Source organism: Haliotis rufescens, unplaced genomic scaffold (assembly GCF_023055435.1).
Source record: "Haliotis rufescens isolate VD_foot unplaced genomic scaffold, xgHalRufe1.0.p SCAF_17, whole genome shotgun sequence".
Taxonomy (NCBI): domain Eukaryota; kingdom Metazoa; phylum Mollusca; class Gastropoda; order Lepetellida; family Haliotidae; genus Haliotis; species Haliotis rufescens.
In genome coordinates this window covers 29720763-29737126 of record NW_025963857.1, presented here as the reverse complement: position 1 = coordinate 29737126, position 16364 = coordinate 29720763, and the positions used below count along the sequence as shown (strand labels likewise).

At 43.8% G+C, this 16364-nt stretch overlaps 1 protein-coding gene across 2 annotated transcripts in view; it reads right to left on the bottom strand.

Moving 5' to 3' along the window:
- LOC124126589 overlaps nt 1-16364 on the bottom strand; it is a 77420-nt gene that overhangs the window by 6531 nt on the left and 54525 nt on the right. For both annotated transcript variants that reach the window (XM_048397854.1, XM_048397855.1), the window contains 7 exons: nt 14814-14984; nt 14013-14216; nt 11600-11773; nt 5894-6040; nt 5431-5658; nt 3885-4121; nt 714-941 (listed from right to left, as the gene is read on the bottom strand). In XM_048397854.1, coding sequence (XP_048253811.1) covers nt 714-941; nt 3885-4121; nt 5431-5658; nt 5894-6040; nt 11600-11773; nt 14013-14216; nt 14814-14984 — 1389 coding nt within the window. The remainder of the gene's footprint in view (nt 1-713; nt 942-3884; nt 4122-5430; nt 5659-5893; nt 6041-11599; nt 11774-14012; nt 14217-14813; nt 14985-16364) is intronic.

Here is a 16364-nt window from a genome sequence, read left to right as displayed (position 1 = left end):
TACCGTATCGCATCTTACATCAGATTCCACTGTATCACATCTTGCATCAGATTCCACTTATCACATCTAACGTCAAATTCTACCGTATCACATCTTACATCAGATTCCACTTATCACATCTTACATCAGATTCCACTTATCACATCTTACATCAGATTAAAACCATATCGCATCTTACATCAGATTCCACTGCACCATCTTAAATACAATTCTACCGTATCGCATCTTACATCAGATTCCACTGTATCACATCTTGCATCAGATTCTGGCGCTAGGCGTAATGGGGCTAAAACAAGGACTGGTCGGCTTGGAGTCAGTATACTGTGACTGGGTGGGGTATTCATGTGTAAACTGCGGCATGGTGTCTCAGTGAACAAGCACCATAAATTGGCATCAGTCACACACACACACACACACACACACACACACACACACACACACACACACACACACACACACACACACACACACACGAACGAACACACACACACGAACGAACACACACACACGAACACACACACACACACACGAACACACACACACACACACACACGAACACACACACACACATGCATGCACGTCGCTATATAAGTACAATAATCTTGGACGCCATGTTAAACCCAATTTCATCTCATCTATAGTTGGAGTGCTGCTGACAACAGCGTGAAACAACAAAATAGCTTCACAAAAGTTGCTGATAACTGAAAACTCACGACAAATGGGGATGGAGCACAAGGACGCGTTTCCTCTTGCGACGAAGCACCATGGTCTTGACATAGAACCAAGTGGGTTCCTGCAGTTAGGCGTGTCTCTGTCAGAGATGAGGCCATTGAGGTCGAATTCAAGAGGTGCAACCAAATTCCAACTACGACAAGGCGCACCATTGGCTTCACGCACATACCCAGAGTAAGTTCTGCCATCTCCTTGACGACATACCCTGTCTGTGAGAGGAACATGTACCGTTATGCACCAAAGGTCAGTAATAGTCTCCTATTTCAAAACATACATTACCATTGATTTTGAAGACGAAAAACAAAGCCCCAATAAACCCATTCTTTATTCTTCAGGTTCTTTTTACCAGAATGTAATTTATGATATTATCATAACATAAGGCCTTTGTATAACAGAACATTCTGTTGTATTTTATTCTATACTGAGTCAAATTAAAAACTTCACATTTTAAAAAGTAATCCCATATATGATATTCAACGGACAAATGTATCAGGGAAGGTAAGTTTTAATCATAAATGTCCAAAGAAGGATTTAAATTAACGGTGGTAACCATAATTTGTTGCAAGCACCTACGGTATTCGGTAATAACATCAACAGTTTAAACCATAAGTCCCAAGCACGAGAATCTGATGGCACACAAGTTCAGTAGCGTGTATGGCCACCATGTGCGTTGACAACTGCCACACAACGCCTCCGCATGGACCTTGTGATGCTTATGAACACATGATTGGGAAGACGACGCCATTGTTGCTGCAAAATGGTGCCAAGATCTTGCAAATTCTGTGGTTGGTTCTGGAGAGTGAGCAGACTTCTGCCAAGAGCATCCCAGACTTGTTCGATGGGATTGAGGTCGGGAGACCTTGACGGCCAGTCAATGCATGACGTTGACTCCCGCATTCTGAAGGAAATCCTTGTCAAAATTGCTGTGTGGGGTCTGGCATTGTCGTGTTGGAAGATCAAACCGGGTCCATGTGCTGCCATAAAAGGCAGAAGTTCTGGTGCCAGTACCTGGTCGCGGTAAGCAGCAGCGTTGAGGTTGCCACGGTTGACAAGAAGCCTGGCACGTACATTGCCACAGAAAGCACCCCACACCATGACACTTTCGCCTCGAAATCTGTCAACTTCCTGTACACAACACTGGACGTAACGTTCAGGACGGCGCCTCCACACCCTCGCCCTACCATAAGCAAATCGAAGATTAAATCGGGATTCATCACTGAAGACGACTTGATTCCAATTCCTCTATGTCCATCGTAAGTGTCGCTGTGCCCATAACTGACGCTGACGTCTGTGTAATTGAGTCAGAATCGGCCCGCAGTATGGCCGTTGTACTTGAAGGTGAGCAGTTCTCAGACGGTTTCGAACAGTTTGCGCACTCAGTCTACCCCTAAACAGTTCATTTCTGGTTGATGTAGCCGTTAAAAATCGGTTACGGAGGTGACGTAATACAATCTGACGATCCTCTGCATGTGACGTCACACGTGGTCGACCTGGCCGAGGGCGATCAGCGGTGGTACCCGTTTGCTGTAGACGCGTCTGTAAATCATAAACAGTCCGTCGCAACCTATCGTCCTTGCGACTTCAGCTACGGACGTTTCCGTTTGCAACATGCCGATGGCACGTTCACGTTGCACATTTGAAAGGCGTGGCATGACAAAAGGCCGTAAAGACTTTTGTTTTCTTGTGTTTTTCTTTTTTTGTTAATGACTGCTAACAAGTATGGCTGAAAACACGTGCGGTATCATGGCCACGTGACCAGTTGCACGTGAAAAAACACTTTTGCCACTATAGTGCTGTGCACATGATTTTGATCGATTCACCTGCACAAAAACGGGTGTTATCTGAAGACAATACGTGGCCATTACTGTTTAAATACACAATAAGGGCCGACAATGATAACTTGTCAAAATGTTAAATTTTAGGATTGTGAAGTTTTTAATTTGGTTCAGTATATTTGCACTGTTCACTGTTCACTGCTGTACAAAGAGATGATGACAACTTGACCAGCGAAGTGATTTTTATACCAATACATAAACTTAGGGACAAAAGAAAGTATACCAAGTTTGAGCAACGTAATCTGTGACTGGGTATTTTTTTGTAAAAATAAATTGCTTCAATAAAGAGTGAGGGAGTGAGTATGGTTCGGCGTGACGAGCGAATGCTTTAACCACTAGGCTACCCCACCGCCCGTTTCAATAAAGACTGAGGTAAGAAATGAATTTGCAACCACATGACCCATATCCTGTTGGAAATGTTATACATTTGTGCCGAAAAAAGCACATTTTGTTTATTTTCAAATATAAGACTCTAAGAAACCAATCGGCAGTTGCGTATGTTTAATTTGGGCAGGGGTAAAAGTTTAAATCAAATTATTTTTTAAAAACAAAACCATGCCGCAGTATTCTTTGAGTGCTACATAGAACCAGTACACTTCATTCCTTTTGAATATATAATTTGAGACATTTTCAATTAAAAACCAAACATATGATAAAATTAAATGAGACGTACTATATATATTCCTCAGCTTATTTGGCTACCTACCTTTTTAAACGTTTTGTGTCTGAATATTACACTTTGCACAAATTTATTAACAGGTTAACATGTTCAGGAATGTGTACTGTGGATCCTATGAATACACTCCTTTTATTTAGTTGATTTGTAGCCCGTGATATATGTTATAACCATTGTTCGAACGGTGTCCAGAGGGAGTTGACACAATTACAATACCAAAGCATATGTTCAACAGTTTCAATTGTGTCATTACAGTGTCCTCCGTAAGTTGTAATCCACGTAGATGTTTCCCATTTTAAATAATAACTTATTTGTTGGTAAAATATGACGCAAAATATTATATTGAAACCATTGTAATTTCGTATCTTAAACAATATCAAGAACGAAGCATGAATGAATGAGTTCGGTGATAAATACTTATTAACTCCGATAAACGCCGCTTTGAAAGTATTTCAGTTGTATCACGGCGTGTCAGCTTCATGTGGGAGGAGAGACCAAAGTGATGCAGGTCTTACGTCTTCACTTTGGTCAAACCTACGAACAGGGTATGGTGCTGACAAACCGAGAAAAATATAATCAGCACAAACCGGAATTCGAACTGATGAACTCCGAACGTAGGTAGCTGAAAATCTGTTTATTACCGCAGTGTGGAATGGGGCAGTATTCCCTTTTACTAGGTGTTATGAAACAGAACGGGGGTTGGTCGTTGGTTGTTGTTGGTGCCCTGCATCTTCTGCCGATGTCTTTGAAGGAGTAATCTGCAAATTGGTCGATGGTGTACTTTGTTTCATTCCAGTCGATGCAAGGGGTGCCCGTGACGGTGTAGTTCATGTCGCCTTTGTAGTCATGTCCTTGGCTTGTTTGCATGCACTGAAGAACTAGATATAGTTGTTATTACTGAGTGCGTTATATAACAGAAATGTATTTCCCTCCCTGCAGAGTACATAGTATTTTATCAGGATCACGTGAACCAATCAGTTCTCATCATTTTGGCATGGAGGTATGATCGGGCTTCTTTAGCGAGGGTTGATTGATAAGTTCACATAGAAGGAACTGCTTTTTTGTGAAATGTTTCTTGTGGACATTACATGATGTCGTGAGGTATATCCAAGTCAGTAAAATAAGCAGGGGTCTGTGAAATTTTAAAATTGTCAAACTTGAGGAATTTGCATTGATCAAGTCCTGCACGTTCCTCAAGTCTTTCCATTTGTCTGCTACGTAAGGCTATGAACTTATCAATCAACCCTCGTATCGAGCGAGCGCTTCAGTCATGCAATGATCTAATACACATGCTATACAAATACGGGTTATAAGAAAGTGAAAATCGAAATTTGTTCACCTACCAATTAAAGGGTACCCTGTAGAATGAGGTAGAAAATTGAATGGACCTTGTTTGGGGCATATAAGATGCTAAGATCTTATTTATTGCGTCGCTATATATTTAACAGTGTTGCCACCCACACACCCTTCTATTGATTATCTTTCCCAACTACTCAAATACAAAAATGTTCATAAAAAAGTAACTAAAGGAAATATTGAAATTTGATGAAAGATCAGAATAATTTTTATCATCCAAAACGGGGTCCCACAGGGGAAATCGCTTAGGTGAGATCAAGCGATATCTACATTGTAGATATCGCTGCAATGAAATGGCATCACAATGCTTTGCAGATCATTGTGACGTCATTTGTAACCATGATGTCACAATCAAATGTCCCCCCTTATGGCTCTGCTACTGAAGCTGTTAGCAGTACTTTTTACACTTCAGACACTGCTTATTACTGTCTACAAACTGAAAAGGTTAGAAAAATAATGTTGGATGATAAATAAAATCTTGTCTTGATATACATGTATACTTGTTGATATATTTGATATCAAAAGACACTTGGGTAAGATTCTCTATATAACGACATAACTCCTGACAATGAAAATCACTTTTAACCAATGTGAATGGGTGTTTGGTCTCGGCATGCAAGATTCACCCTGGCAGTTTCTTGGCTTCGATCCTGCCAATACAAGTTATAAAATATCACTCTGGGGAAAGCGATTTGCTGTTGAATTTGAAATAAAATTCGAAAGAGACAAATCTGTTGATTTTTACTTACACATTTGACATCAAGAAACAGTCAGCAAGAGACAGCAGAGATGCAATGTTATTGAAATGAAGAATGAGTGTGATACACATACCACCTTGTGATGCATTTCGGCCATACACTTCGATCTCACAGATTGTTAAGGAATGTTTCGCCTCGACGGTCACCATGTCTGCAAATGGGTATCCCCGACACACAAAAGCTGTCATATCGTATCCCTCCATTGATGCTGCAGGGGACGTCTGCTGGCAGACCTTGGTCGGTTCGTTGTCATCTACCATCAGACTCACAGACATGGCGTCTCCCCATTCTATTGATGTGTCTAATGAAGATACATCCACAGAAACATCATTTGTACTATTGGACACAAGACAATTTTCAACATTCACACGTCCTGAAGTTATCAGCATCTGGCGTCTATGTGCTCCCGCGTTTGCACATTACATCTATCTCATGCACACACACCACACACATCCCGCACCCTCGCACCCCACCCAGTAATTAGTTATTAGTTAAATGGAAATTGAGCAAACGTTTACTTGACCACAACTGCTTACTTCTCAGCGTAGATACGACGATCCAATGAACTTCATAACGCGTCTTCAGTTTCAGTTCAACCACGTTAGTATCAACACACGTGCTGCTGAGGTCGTCGATCAAATCTTGGTTGACGTCAGCAGCTTCTCGGGCAACATTGTCCATTTCTTAAATAAGATTGTTGAAGACTTTTTTGTTTTGTGTTTCCTGGTATATATATATTTAATATTTGGAAGGGGAAATAAACAAAGCCTGAGCTGTACCCACATTTATTTATTTATTTATTTATTTATTTATTTAACAGTAAACTATGGGATGGTGGTTGACAGGACACTATGGGAATGTGTGTGACAGGACACTCTGGGATGTAGTGTGACAGGACACTATGGGTTGGGGTGTGACAACCCTTTAGGGGATGGTGTGTGACAGGACACTATGGGAAGGCGTGTGACTGGGCATTATGGAATGGTGTGTGACTGGACACTATGGGATGGTGTGTGATAGGACACTATGGGATGGTGTGTGATAGGACAATATAGGAACGAGTGTGACTAGACACTATAGGATGCTGTGTGACTGGACACTATAGGATGGTGTGTGACAGGACACTCTGGGATGTAGTGTGACAGGACACTATGGGTTGGTGTGTTTCAGGACACTATGGGATGGTGTGTGACTGAACACTATAGGAAGGTGTGTGACAGGACACTCTGGGATGTAGTGTGACAGGACACTATGGGATGGTGTGTGACATGGCACTATGGAAAGCGTGTGACTGGACACTATGGGATGGTGTGTGACAGGATAATCTGGGATGTAGTGTGATAGGACACTATGGGATGGTGTGTGACAGGTCACTATGGGAAGGTGTGTGATAGGACACTATGGGATGGTATGTAACAGGACACTATCGGATGGTGTGTGACTGGAATCTATGGGATGGTGTGTAACAAGACACTATGGGATGTTGTGTGACAGGAAACTCTGGGATGTAGTGTGACTGGACACTATAGGAAGGTGTGTGACAGGGCACTCTGGGATGTAGTGTGACAGGACACTATGGGAAGGTGTGCGACAGGACACTATGGGATGGTGTGTGACAGGACACTTTGGAATGGTGTGTGACAGGTCACTATGGGAAGGTGTGTGATAGGATACTATGGGATGGTATGTAACAGGACACTATGGCCATGGGTTGGTGTGTAACAGGGCACTACAGGATGGTGTGTGACAGGACACTATGGGAACATGTGTAAGAGGATACTGTGGGAAGGTGTTTGACTGGACACTATGGGATGATATGTGGCAGGACACTATGGGAACGGGTGTGACTGGACACTATGGTAAAGTGTGTGACTGCACACTATGGGAAGGTGTGTGAGAGGACACTATTGAAAGGTGTGTGGCAGGACACTGTGGGAAGGTGTGCGACAGGACACTGTGGGATGGTGTGTGACAGGACACTTTGGAATGGTGTGTGACAGGACACTATGGGATGGTATGATACGACACTATGGGATGTTGTGTGACAGAACACTATGGGACGGTGTGTGATTGGATACTATGGGAAGGTGTGTGATATGACACTATGGTAAAGTGTGTGACTGCACACTATGGGAAGGTGCGTGAGAGGACACTATTGAAAGGTGTGTGACTGGACACTGTGGGATGGTGTGTGACAGGATACCAATGGATGATGTGTGATAGGACACAGTGGAAAAGGTGTGTGGCAGAACAATATGGGATGGTGTGTGGCAGGACAATGTAGGATGGTGTGTGGCAGGACACTATGGGAAGTTGTGCGACAGGACACTATGGGATGGTGTGTGGCAGGACACTATGGGATGGTGTGTGGCAGGACACTATGGGATGGTGTGTGGCGGGACACTATGGGAAGGTGTGTGATAGGACACTATGGGAAGGTGTGCGACAGGACACTATGGGAAGTTGTTTGGCAGGACACTATGGGATGGTGTGTGGCAGGACACTATGGGATGGTGTGTGGCAGGACACTATGGGAAGGTGTGCGACAGGGCACTATGGGATGGTGTGTGACAGGACACTTTGGAATGGTGTGTGACAGGACACTTTGGAATGGTGTGTGACAGGACACTATGGGATGGTATGATACGACACTATGGGATGTTGTGTGACAGAACACTATGGGACGGTGTGATATTGGATACTATGGGAAGGTGTGTGATAGGACACTATGGGAAGGTATGTGACTGGACACTATGGTAAAGTGTGTGACTTAACACTGTGGGAATGTGCGTCATAGGACACTATGGGAAGGTGTGTGACTGGACACTATGGAATGGTATGATACGACACTATGGGATGTAGTGTGACAGGACACTAAAGGAAGGCGTGTGACTGGGCACTATGGAATGGTCTGTGACAGGACACTATGGGATGGTGTGTGATAGGACACTATGCGATTGTGTGTGACAGGGCACTATGGGAAGGTGTGTGATAGGACACTATCGGAATGTGTGTGACAGGACACTCTGGGAAGGTGTGTGACAGGTCACTATTGGAAGGTGTGTGATAGGACACTATGGGATGGTATGTACCGGACACTATGGGTTGGTGTGTATCAGGGCATTACAGGATGGTGTGTGACAGGATACTATGGGAACATGTGTAAGAGGATACTGTGGGAAGGTGTTTGACTGGACACTATGGGAAGGTATGTGACTGGACACTATGGTAAAGTGTGTGACTGCACACTATGGGAAGGTGCGTGAGAGGACACTATTGAAAGGTGTGTGACTGGACACTGTGGAATGGTGTGTGACAGGATGCCAATGGATGATTGTGATAGGACACAGTGGGAAGGTGTGTGGCAGGACACTATGGGATGGTGTGTGATAGGACACTATGGGAAGGTGTGCGACAGGACACTATGGGATGGTGTGTGACAGGACACTTTGGAATGGTGTGCGACAGGACACTGTGGGATGGTATGATACGACTCTATGGGATGTTGTGTGACAGAACACTATGGGAAGGTGTGTGACTAAACACTATGGGAATGTGCGTCATAGGACACTATGGGAAAGTGTGTGATAGGACACAATGGGATGGTGTGTGACTGGAAACTATGGGAAGGTGTGTGATAGGACACTATGGGATGGTGTGTGGCAGGACACTATGGGATGGTGTGTGGCAGGACACTATGGTATGGTGTGTGATAGGACACTATGGGAAGGTGTGCGACAGGACACTATGGGAAGGTGTGTGATAGGACACTATGGGATGGTATGTACCGGACACTATGGGTTGGTGTGTATCAGGGCATTACAGGATAGTGTGTGACAGGATACTATGGGAACATGTGTAAGAGGATACTGTGGGAAGGTGTTTGACTGGACACTATGGGAAGGTATGTGACTGGACACTATGGTAAAGTGTGTGACTGCACACTATGGGAATGTGCGTCATAGGACACTATGGGAAAGTGTGTGATAGGACACAATGGGATGGTGTGTGATAGGACACTATGCGATGGTGTGTGACTGGAAACTATGGGAAGGTGTGTGACTGCACACTATGGGATGGTGTGTGGCAGGACACTTTGGGAAGGTGTGTGACTGGACACTATGGAATGGTATGATACGACACTATGGGATGTAGTGTGACATGACACTATAGGAAGGCGTGTGACAGGGCATTAAGGAATGGTGTGTGACAAGACACTATGGGATGGTGTGTGACTGGAAACTATGGGAAGGTGTGTGACTGGAAACTATGGGATGGTGTGTGACTGGAAACTATGGGATGGTGTGTGACTGGAAACTATGGGATGGTGTGTGACTGGAAACTATGGGATGGTGTGTGACTGGAAACTATGGGATGGTGTGTGACTGGAAACTATGGGATGGTGTGTGACTGGAAACTATGGGATGGTGTGTGACTGGAAACTATGGGATGGTGTGTGACTGGAAACTATGGGATGGTGTGTGACTGGAAACTATGGGATGGTGTGTGACTGGAAACTATGGGATGGTGTGATACGACACTATGGGATGTAGTGTGACAGGACACTATAGGAAGGCTTGTCACAGGGCATTATGGAATGGTGTGTGACTGGACACTATGGGATGGTGTGTGACAGGACACTATGGGGTGGGGTGTGACAGGACACTATGGGATGTTGTGTGACAGGGCATTATGGAACGGTGTGTGACTGGACACTATGGGATGGTTTGTGATAGGACACAATGGGAATGTGTGTGACTGGACACTGTGGGATGGTGTGTGACAGAATACCAATGGATGGTGTGTGACAGGACACTGTGGGATGGTGTGAGACAGAATACCAATGGAAGGTATGTGATAGGACATAATGGGAAGGTGTGAGATAGGACACTATGGGATGGTGTGTGACAGGACACTTTGGGATGGTGTGTGACAGGACACTATGAGATGGTATGATAGGACACTATAGGAAGGTATGATAGGACACTATGGGAAGGTGTGTGATAGGACACTATGTCATGTTGTGTGACAGGGCATTATGGAATGGTGTGTGACTGGACACAATGGGATGGTGTGTAAGACGACACTATGGGATGGTAGGTGATAGGACACTATGGGAATGTGTGTGACAGGACACTCTGGGATGTAGTGTGAAGGCGTGGGCCAGGGCATTATGGAATGGTGTGTGACAGGACACTATGGAATGGTGTGTGACAGGACACTATGGGATGGTATGATAGAACACTATGGGAAGGTGTGTGACAGGGCATTATGGAATGGTGTGTGACTGGACACAATGGGATGGTGTGTGACAGGACACTCTGGGATGTAGTGTGAAGGCGTGGGACAGGGCATTAAGGAATGGTGTGTGACTGGACACTATGGAATGGTGTGTGACTGGACACTATGGAATGGTGTGTGACTGGACACTATGGGATGGTGTGTGACTGGACACTATGGGATGGTGTGTGACAGGATACTATAGGATGGTGTGTGATAGGACACTATGGGATGGTGTGTGACTGGACACTATTGGAAGGTGTGTGACAGGATACTATGGGATGGTGTGTGACAGGACACTATGGGATGGTGTGTGACTGGAAACTATGGGATGGTGTGTGACTGGAAACTATGGGATGGTGTGTGACTGGAAACTATGGGATGGTGTGTGACTGGAAACTATGGGATGGTGTGTGACTGGACACTATTGGAAGGTGTGTGACAGGATACTATGGGATGGTGTGTGATAGGACACTATGGGATGGTATGTGACAGGACACTATGGGATAGTGTGTGACTGGACACTATGGGAATGTGTGTGACAGAACACTCTGGGACGTAGTATGAAGGCGTGGGACAGGGCATTATGGAATGGTGTGTGACTGGACACTATGGAATGGTGTGTGACTGGACACTATGGAATGGTGTGTGACTGGACACTATGGGATGGTGTGTGACTGGACACTATGGGATGGTGTGTAACAACCAATATGGGGATGGTGTGTGACAGGACACTATGGGATGGTGTGTGACTGGACACTATTGAAAGGTGTGTGACAGGATACTATGGGATGGTGTGTGATAGGACACTATGGGATGGTATGTGACTGGACACTATGGGAATGTGTGTGACAGGACACTCTGGGATGTAGTGTGACAGGACACTATGGGTTGGTGTGTGACAGGGCATTAGGGGATGGTGTGTAACTTCACTATGAAGTCTAAGGTCACAAACATCCTACCTTTACACTGGATGCCAGGGTTAGTCCAGTATCCATCGAAGCCACATGTTATAACATTGCTCCCCCCAGCATAGCGGTAGGGGGGCACACAGCTGTACACTGCCGTGGAATTCCAGTAGGTGCTTGTCAAATTCGCCCGAGCTCCCACGATAATAGGGGGGTTCTCACACTCGCCTGCAAGGAGGTACAAAATGTAGATTAATGAAGTGACCTTACTAACTGGAGACACGCGGACTTGAAAGACGGTGGGATTTATATCAACTTCTGGTCACCCTGCCATCTTTAAACTGTAGGTGCTTTGAAGAACTCATAGCTCCTTTCACCTTAAGGTTAGTGAGTGGATGGTAAGTGATCGAGTCTGGGACAGACAAACCAGTGTTTGATGATACAACAAACGTCGCAAGCTTTTTAGGTACGACGATACAAAAGTTCGAGAACCGGATCCAATATAGTTGTCTCTTACCACAAGTAATAAAGCGCTGGCATCCAATTCTAACGGTGATATCTTCGTGGGTTTTTAATTTAGGGTATCCAGATAAACTACTCAAAAGAACTAAGGGTCACTGGATTCTTTCACATTACTTTTGTTAATATCATTAGAAGAATCGGGTGGTTCTTAATTTGGTTCTTTTGAGAAGTATATTCTACACCCCAAATTAAAAGTCAGAGTATCTATAGTAATATGAAAGAATCGGAAGGTCATTAACTTCTTCACAGTAATATAACATGGTTACTCTTTTTTTTCATGTTGAGAATATATAATTATTTAATACAACTAACATTATATTCAAATCGCAAGAGACTGTATAAACGTCCCGGTCTAAATCACGAATTCCAAACCCAAGGATATCCTGATTAGCGTCCCGACCCCTTGGTCAATACAACATACTTTGTCGTACAAGTAACAATGAACTGTAATGGTATAACTCAAATTCTAGATGAACATTTTTGTTCAGTTTTTATTGCCTAGTACTTTCCAACGATACTGCATCGTTCAATGTTTTTTGTGGATGACAATATCAATGTAAGGTCATGTGACATCACGTTCGCAAATAATTGACAATGAAGTGTGACGTCAAAAACGATTCAAGTTGAATTTTAAAGGGAACTGTGGATAAATTGAGAGAAGGCCCTTACTGCTTGTCTATACCAATACAGAATTCAGCAGGCATGCTAGACCAACATCTTGGAACATCACACCTGCCCTCGATTTACCTTGGCATGGTGATAGACAAGTTAAGGGGACACCTCTCAATTTATCTACAGTTGATACTGACGTACATCAGGGACCGAATTGTCCCAGAAAATGCTTGCAAAATATAATTGTGCATCGGACTGTTAAAAAAACACCAAATTTTCAGCCACAAAAGATACGTTGTTGCAAGATGAATTATTTTTTAAATTATTTAGAAAGATTGTTTACATTTAAAAATGTCTTGTTTTGCAGTTGCAGCTGGAAAACACATCAAGACAACATACAACACGGTCGACCTAATCTATGGGCTTCTTTCTGCTGCATCCATGCAGAGAGTGCTTGAAAAAAAAGGATGATGCTTCGGACCGTTGAAAACGAAAGGAATTGTCAGCCAGAAAAATAATAACATTGTTGAAAGATGTTGATCATGCACGTTAGAATAATACGTTGTCCTCAGTTAAATTAATTATTATCGAAATAGATGGAAGCCTACCTAAAATCTTTGACTGTGACCTCTTGAAAACTGTGTCTACTAATTGTATATATATATATATATATATTTGTCTGTCACCTGTCACCTATCATCCAAAACTGGCTCCCACAGGAGATATCGCTAGGGTGCAGACCATTGTCACGTCATGGTAACAATGACGTCACAATCAAATGACATCACTAATGGCTCCGCTACTGAAGCTGTGAGCAGTACTTTTTACACTTAAGACACTGCTTATTTCTGTCCCAAATTGAAGAATGATGTTGGACACGTTGATATATTTGATATCAAAGACACTTTGGTGAGATTTTATGTTGTGAAATTTATTCCTGGTAATTTAAATAATTAAAACTGTGTGGTTGGTGGTATTGGGAGTGATCTACCATTCGCGATCAAAAGCTTGACACCAACAATACCTAACCCCCAGAACGCTACTTTTACTTGATCTGTGTGTCTGTCCATGCCCTCCCTAACTCAAAGTTACAACACGGTCCTGCTAGGTTCGGTATACCAAAGTCAGAGTGTATATCTAAAAACTATTTGGAGATTCCGGATACACGAAAGCAGATAGTGGGTGCATATGTTTTTTCAAGGTATGCATCAGGACATATGTAATGGTACTCCATAAACAATACCGCTACATAATCAGTCAACAGTCAAAGTCTGATACTTATTGATATTGATACTGATACTTGTGTAGACCAAAAACTGCTCGTCGTTCTCACCTGTGTATTGTTTACCGTACACCTTGACTTCACATAACTTTGGCCTTGCTAGGTTTGTGTTCGAACTAGTTACATTTATTTTCATATCTGTCCCTGTCAGTTGAGTCGTACATGTAAACTTGTACACGCCAGAGTCGTAGATACCCAAACGCTTGCACAACTGCCAGGAAGAAGGCGTTTTCACAGTGACCCTCAGCTCTGTCTCTGGAACATAGAAGAAACTAAAAATGAAATCAACAGTTCATCCTCTGTGTTTGTTTGTTTGTTGTTTAACGCCCCACTCAGCAATATTCAAGCTGTATGATGGCGGTTTGTAAATAATCGAGTTTGGACCAGACAATCTAGTGATTGACATCATGAGCATCTATCTACGCAATTGGGATACGATGACATGCATCAACCAAGTCAGCGAGCATGACCACCCGACCCGTTAGTCGCCTATTACGATAAAGCATAGTCGCTAAAGACCTATTCTACCCCGGATCTTCGTGGGGAGAGACAAGCATGGGTTGCTGAGGACCTCTTCTATCCTGGATCTTCACGGGCCTCATCCTCGTTATTCATGAGCAGGGGTGGGCAAGTGGTTTGAGGCACCGCAATTCACTTCGCAACCGTATTGCTGGTTCATCTAAAGTTCTATATGTCTGCCGTTCCCCCCGTAAGCTGACAGGCAGTAATATAATGAACTGGCAAGAAAACCACCTGAGAGAGGAACTTCTTTCATTCTGTATCAGTTTTATTGTTCTGAAAATTGTCTTGATATTATTGTCGTCCCATTATGAAAATAGGACATGTCCTTACGAGAGTAGATGGTCAAGTCAAGCTCCAATTCGTGCACGCTGAAGTAGATGTTGCTGTCGCTAGAAAGGGCGACTGTTAAGGTGGTGGTACGGAACGAAGCACACGTCTTCCCATTACCGTCCGTGATGGCCGGATACATCGTTGACTTCCCCCTTGCTAGATCCTCTGCGCCTGAGCGAGAACAGATACATGTCAAGTTTAGAATGTCTGTCTGATCTACATAGAGCCTCAAATGGAAGGAATTTCGCAACAGTAAACTCTGTTGTCGTAAACATTAGATAGAAGTATATAAAAAGGCACAACATGTCTAGCTCTGTTTGAAGATTTGTGACTAAGGATGAAACCTGATTTTCACAACTTCCAGGCTTGTTGAGTCCAAACAGCAATCAAAACAGTAAACAGTAGCAGGCAAAAGGCAAAGTTTCTCCAATCAGCTAGAAAGGTTGTGGTCGAGGTTGTGGCTGGGACACCGAGGGTGGAAAGGTCCGACAATGTGCAGAAGACATCATGCTGCAAGTTTGAGACAATTACGGGACGAAATTAAGACCATGAGACTTGGGCAGAGGTGAAAAGGTGTCCACCAGGACAATGCGCCATTGCATAAATCGGCCACTGCCATAGATGCAATCCACGAGTGTGGCTTTGAACTCCGTCAGCACAAACCTTTTTCTCCTGATCTGGCTCCGTCAGCCTTCTATCTGTTCCCAAATATGACGAACCTATTTCAACTCAAGCGATGACGTCATAAAAGCTGTAGAAAACTTTTTGAACAACAAGAAAAGAACGTCTACTAATGTGAGATAAACATCCCTCGAATATAGTTGTCCAAAATGTATCAATGTGGGGATATTGTTTATACCATATACCTAAATTGCATATATACGACCTGTCTATACATGTTCTTTATTCCTGTACACGCATCAATAGCATCAGTTACCTGTGTTCACAATCACTACCGCACGACTAAATAAAACTGTACATATGCAGACCGTGACCACCTCACATACCTGTACACATTCTAGCCACCTCATGTACCTGCCCACACCTTAACCATCTCACAAACCTGTACACATCGTGACCACCTCATGTACCTGCCCACACCTTAACCATCTCACATACCTGTAAACATCATGACCACCTCATGTACCTGCCCACACCGTAACCACCTCACATACCTGTACACATCATGACCACCTCATGTACCTGCTCACACCGTAACCACCTCACATACCTGTACACATCATGACCACCTCATGTACCTGCCCACACCGTAACCATCTCACATACCTGTACACATCGTGACCACCTCATGTACCTGTACACATCATCATCACCTCATGTACCTGCCCACACCGTAACCACCTCACATACCTGTACACATCATGACCACCTCATGTACCTGCCCACACCGTAACCATCTCATATACCTGTACACATCATCATCACCTCATGTACCTGCCCATATCGTAACCATCTCACATACCTGTACACATCATGACCACCTCATGTACCTGCCCACACCGTAACCACCTCACATGCCTGTACACATCA